General features: G+C 51.2%; 1 protein-coding gene across 1 annotated transcript; it reads left to right on the top strand.

Moving 5' to 3' along the window:
* Positions 1-3,725: 3,725 nt before the first annotated feature.
* On the top strand, positions 3,726-5,209 carry LOC107116133 (gastrula zinc finger protein XlCGF26.1-like). The gene is made up of 2 exons (XM_015418005.1): positions 3,726-3,946; positions 4,165-5,209. The coding sequence occupies exons 1-2, from the start codon at positions 3,726-3,728 to the stop codon at positions 5,207-5,209; spliced, it is 1,266 nt and encodes a 421-aa protein (XP_015273491.1).
* The last annotated feature ends 567 nt before the right edge of the window (positions 5,210-5,776 follow it).

The following is a 5,776-nucleotide window of genomic DNA, read 5'->3' as shown; positions in this document are numbered from 1 at the left end:
AACTTGTTCACTCACTATTTTTTTTTTGCTGGGTGTCATCCTGTAGGGAGAGTCCTTTTGCTTAAGTCCTTGCATGCTCTGGTCCGGTAACGTCTCTGGTCGCCATTGCTGGCCTTGGGGCAGCAGGACCTTAAGAAGCTAAAAGGAGCCTCAATACTCCAGCCGCGGCTTTGGGAGCAGCTCCTTCAGTGCTCCAGGCTAGAAGCTCCGTATAAGAGCTTCAGGGGGGATCAAAGCCTGCCGAACCCCATCCCTGCTGCCTTGATCCGGATCACACCCATCGGAGCTCAATGGAGTGCGTTCGTTCACGAGTCGCCGAAAACTGGATCCTTCAAGACTGCTTGATGCTGTGTAGCTGCAATCTGTTTGAGCACCTTGCCCAAGAATGGAATAATAGCCGCTGACAGGGTTTTTTTCCTTGGGAATGCGCTGGAACAGAGTTCTGGAATCTCTTCGACAAAATTCTTTTAAAAATGTTTTAAAGTTCATGAATACTCAGTATACAGATTGAAAACTTTATTTCTCTCTTGAGAGTTCTGGCACCTCTTTTTCAAATAAAAAAAAAAGCTTTGGCCACTAGGTAGTAGTTACTTAGGTCATTTGGATCCAGGGATGCCTTCTTCAGGAGGGGTCTCACAACTGCCTCTTTCAGAGTAGTTGGAACTACACCCACTCACGGACAGGCATTTACTACGTCCTGTGTTATCAGTCAGGCCCCTCTTCCTGGCAATGGGCAGTTTAGCACATAGAGAGAGATAAACACCCCTCATTTATGTCACCCCAAGATCATATATGCAGAGCACTGCCTGGCCTAAAAATGCAACAAAATGGATCTGGTGCACACAAAATGGAGGCCAACCAGGTAAGAGCCTGGGAAAGTATTCTTGAAGGTGACTCAGAATGGCTGACCCGCTGACGACCCTCTCCTCACCCTACAGGGATGCATAATTAAAAGACAATGGGATTCCCTGACGGTGTTTGAAGCCGGAAAATAGCAGAGTTGTTTGTAGTAGAATATGTACAGTTTATTTACAGAGACTTTATACATACGCAGCTTGTGGCAATTCGGGATCTTGACCGACAAAGTGCTTCGCATAACAGCCAACACATATGGTTCACCCTGCTGATCTCATCAAGCTTTCCCAAGATCTTTGTTCATCCCCAGAAAAGCCATCATGTCTTTGTTTTGAAGGCAAACATGTCAGGTAGCTCCAGGGAACATTTTTCCTATAACTGCCAGCAATCTGTACCTTAGCAGTGTGTGTGTATTCTCGGCACCATACATACATTGTCACTTGTGTGTGGGTCCTCTCCTCTTCTTCATGAAACGCTGGCCATTTTGCTGCCTCCACGAATCTTGATCTTCTAGATTGGTAAATATCACTTCTCCAAAATCTCTCTCTCCCTGCTCCTCCCTGACTTAGCTAGTTTTTGTGTTTGTGTGTTTTTGCCCTTTTATTATTTTTCAATAAAACAACTTCCAGTTGAACATCTGAGTGGTTTATTTTGAGAGTTCTCTAAGGAAAAATCATGGTATACATTGGTGAAGATCCCAGTTACCTATGTCTCGCTCTGTCTCCGTTAAAGCTAATTTCCCCAATTAATTAGGAGACTGCCTATTTGGGTAACACCTGGACCCTGTCAACCAACCCAGCTCAGCATGATACAGTTAGCCATGAGGGATAAGGGTCAAGAAGGGATGTGGCAGGGTGCAGACTTCAAAGCAGTTCATCAGGCCACACCAACTGAAAATCTTCCATACAACTAGGTCCAGACTATGCCTGGACAATATCCTGAGACTGAGCCAGTCTAACTGTGGTGTCTGTGTTGTGACGGCTGTGAGAAAATTTAAATGCAAATGCATTGCAAAAGGAATCACAGCGGGCTTGTATGTTTTCTGGGCCAACATCCTCTGGTGCTTGAGATAAAAGCCTTTTTCATGGCCCAGAAAAGCTCCAATGGACAGCATTATGCAGACACAATGGCAGCAGAAAAGTGAGCCTGCTTCACTGCCATCACTGCGATACAGCAGGCATGATAATGTGTTCGGGTGCATTTGTTTCAAGTTTTTTCTCCACTTGCTCTCTAACCATCTGCCCAACCATTTCATTATCCAGAGCTTCTCAGTAAACCAAGAGGCATTCTGGACTCCGTGGAATGAGAGAGAGCCCTCAGGGGCAATTGTGTCTACAGCCCAGGTCATATCTGTATTCCACAAATCAACCACTGGTGCAACAAGAGTGCCAATCCTGCTGATTGGGAAATCCCCAAGAGGCATCAGGAACTCCTCTGGATCCATCAGCCTCCTGGTGTGGACCATCCTAATTGTCCCCCCCCCTTTCTTTCTTAGACATGACAACAACCTGCCTCCTCCCTCTATTAAGCAACACTGCTGTATCCCATGAGACTGAATACTGAGGACAGGGCTGATAGTTTTTTACATAGACACTGAACTGGTACACACCAGGAGCCCTTTTTGGATATTACATTCCTGGCTCTGTGACTATGTATACAGGACACATGCGCTACACACAGTTCTTCCAATATGCACAGTTGCTGTTTCTTCTGAAAGGGGAAGTATGGATTTTCAACCTCAATACATGCATACCAGATTAATCTAGGGTCTTATATGCATGTTCCATAGCTGGAATATATGCACAATGCCCCTTTCAGAAGGAACTCAGGAGGACTGTGTGCAGTGCATTTGTCCCATATGCACAGTCAAACATAACAACTGAACAGGACTATAATTTCTGTACAGCCCAATATTCTGCCAGGTAGCTATGGAGATGTGCAACTAGGTAATGTGTGTGCATTTAGAAGTCTGTCGTATATCTTTGCTTTGTAAAATCTTCAGCATTCACCTGACACTAGGCTTTATTTTCCTTCCCTTTGTTCTCTGTCTGAAGATGAATCGCTGGATTAGTTCCACTCTGTAAGTTCAATGCATAACTAAGCATATCTAGTATGACTTTAGGATACCCACTCAGTAGGGAGGTTTGAAACCTAATAGCAGAACCAGAAAACAAGGAACTCCCCTGTGACTATAGTGCACCCATGTGTGAAATTCTGGAGCTGTCATTTCAGTAGCATGCGAGCAGCTGACTGGTTTTTAGCGAGCGAAAAAGATGGAATGAGCTGCTGTTCTAGGAGAAGAGTTTTAAACAATGCAATAGCTGGTTGGAATTGCTTCCCAGTAATTTCCCCCCTCCTACCCAGGACACAGGTTCAATAAAGTTTGTCCTATCTGAAATGAAAAGAAGGATCACTTCCTGATCATACTTCTTCTTCTTCTTTTTTTGCCATCCAGTCACAACTGATTTATGGTGATCTTGTAGGGTTTTCAAGGCAAGAGACTAACAGAGGTGACTTGCCACTGCTTGCCTCACATTGCCACCCTGGACTTTCTTTGGGGGGGGGGGGATCTCCCATCCAACTACTAACCAGGGTTGATGCTGCTTAGCTTCTGAGAGCTAACAAGATCAGGCTACCCTCGGCTACCTAGGTTAAAGCCAGTCATGCTTTACAAGAAGTCTTAAATGCATTGCCCCTGAGAGAACAAAGTCTACTGAACCATGTCCGGTGGCGCCGCGGGAGAAGCCTCGAGAGGGAGCCTCCCACCGCCAGCCAGCCTCCCGGGGGCCTCCCAGCGGGAGGGCAAAAGAAGGGGGCGGCGGCGGCGGCGGCGGCACGTGTCTTAGAACTCCCCTTCCCGGAGAGCCGCCATGGGGGCGTCGAGGAAGGGCCGGCGGGGGCCGCCGCAGGTCGCCATAACCTTTGCCGACGTCACGGTCCACTTCTCCCAAGAAGAGTGGGGAATCCTGTCGGCTTCTCAGAAGGAGCTGTACCGGGATGTGACAGCCGACAATTACGCCAGTCTGGTTTTTCTAGGCCTCGTAACTGCCAAACCGCGGCTCCTTTCCAGGCTCCAGCAAGGGCAGGAGTGGTACGAAGAGGAACCGAGCGGGACCCCCCACGCCCCCCTTTGGGGGATGGATGCAACGCTTTTCCAACTTGGGGGCCCCAAGAGACCTCCTCTGACAGACGGCAAGAGCCACGAAGGAGGGTCTCTGCCCGGCTCAGACCCCGCCCCGAGCCGAGCAAGGGTCCACGTAAGCGGGAGAGAGGCTACGTGTGTAGCTATTGTGGGGAAACCCTCCGCAGCAGCAGAAGTTTGTCTCTGCACACGAAAATCCACACTGGAGCCAAACGGTACACCTGCCGAGCGTGCGGGAGGAGGTTTGGTCGCAGCGAACACCTGAGAACGCACCAAAGAACCCACACGGGAGAGAGGCCCTTTCAGTGCAAGGATTGCGGGAGACGCTTCAGCCAGAAGGGAAACCTGCGCAAGCACGCCATGATCCACTCTGGCGAGAGGCCTTTCCGATGTTCCGAGTGCGGGAAAAGGTTCATTGAGAAAGCGAGCCTCACTCAGCACCAGAGACTCCACTCGGGGGAGAAGCCGTATCAGTGCAGCAAGTGCGGGAAAAGCTTCACGGTCAAGAAGGTCCTCCAGTATCACCAGAAAAGCCACTCGGGGCCTTACCCGTGTGCCGAGTGTGGGAAGAAGTACCGGTCGCTCACGGGCTTAAAGAGTCACCTGACGGTCCACTCCGAAGAGAAGCCATTTGTGTGTGCCGAGTGCGGGAAAGGCTACGCCACCCACACCCAGCTGAAGTCCCACCAGCTGTCCCACTGGAGAGAGCGGCTCTACCCGTGTAGCTACTGCAGCAAGGCCTTTGGGGTGAGGTCCATCCTCCGGTCTCACCAGAGAATCCACAGCGAGCTGAGACCTCACAAATGTACGGTGTGCCAGCGCGGCTTCCACCGCAAGAGTGCCCTTCAGAAGCACCTGCGAGTTCACACGGGAGAGAAACCGTTTTCCTGCTCCGAGTGCGAGAAGTCCTTTGCCCGCGTGGACGGCCTCCGTAGCCACCAGAAGATCCACAGTGGGGAGAAACCTTTCCGCTGCAGCTACTGTGGGAGGAGCTTCCGGGAACATCAACTGTGTCAGGAGCATGAGCTTGTCCACACAGGGCAGCACTTGAAGTGCAGCCAGTGTGGGAAGAGGCTGCGCACCCAGAGGGCGCTCGCGGTGCACCAGAGAGTCCACACCGGGGAGAAGCCTTTCCAGTGTCCCCGCTGCGACAAGGGGTACCACCGGAAAAACGAGCTGGTGAAGCACATGAGAAAGCCGTGCAAGGAGTGAACTGCTGCTCTGAACGGCGCCAACAGAACAGTGGGCTTGGAGGACGTACCACCATACGCCTTGTCCAGGGGGGGGGGGGAACCCAGTAGTTGCTCTACCTCTCCAGGGCTCTTTTTGTAGCAGGAACTCCTCTGCATATTAGGCGACGCGCCCCTAATGTTAAACCCCTGCATATAACATCACGAACAGGCGCGACAGCTGTTCGATTCCCACCGCGGCCAGAAAGAGCACCTGGTCCTTGTCCCAGCTCCCGCCAACCCAGCGGTTCGAAAGCACGATGTAACACCAAAGTGCAAGTAGATCAATGGGTACCTGCCTTAGAGGGTAGGGGGCATCCTCCCCCCGTCGAGGGGGGTCCGTGGAGCAACGCCGCTGCGAGCGGCAGACGGCGAGCGGCGGAAGAAAGATGGCGACGGAGGTATAACATCTTCGAGAGTCCGGACGCTGGTGGAAAGGCGGAGCCAGGAAGACGTCGGAGCGTGGAAGGCGCATGCGCGGTGGAGCCTCAAGGGACAGAACCGAAAGCTGCACCGAAAAGCACTCCGACCGCCAGAGAGGCCCGCTGTA

Source organism: Gekko japonicus, unplaced genomic scaffold (assembly GCF_001447785.1).
Source record: "Gekko japonicus isolate JY-2015 unplaced genomic scaffold, Gekko_japonicus_V1.1 scaffold1240, whole genome shotgun sequence".
Lineage (NCBI taxonomy): Eukaryota > Metazoa > Chordata > Lepidosauria > Squamata > Gekkonidae > Gekko > Gekko japonicus.
This window is presented reverse-complemented; position numbering and strand designations above follow the sequence as displayed.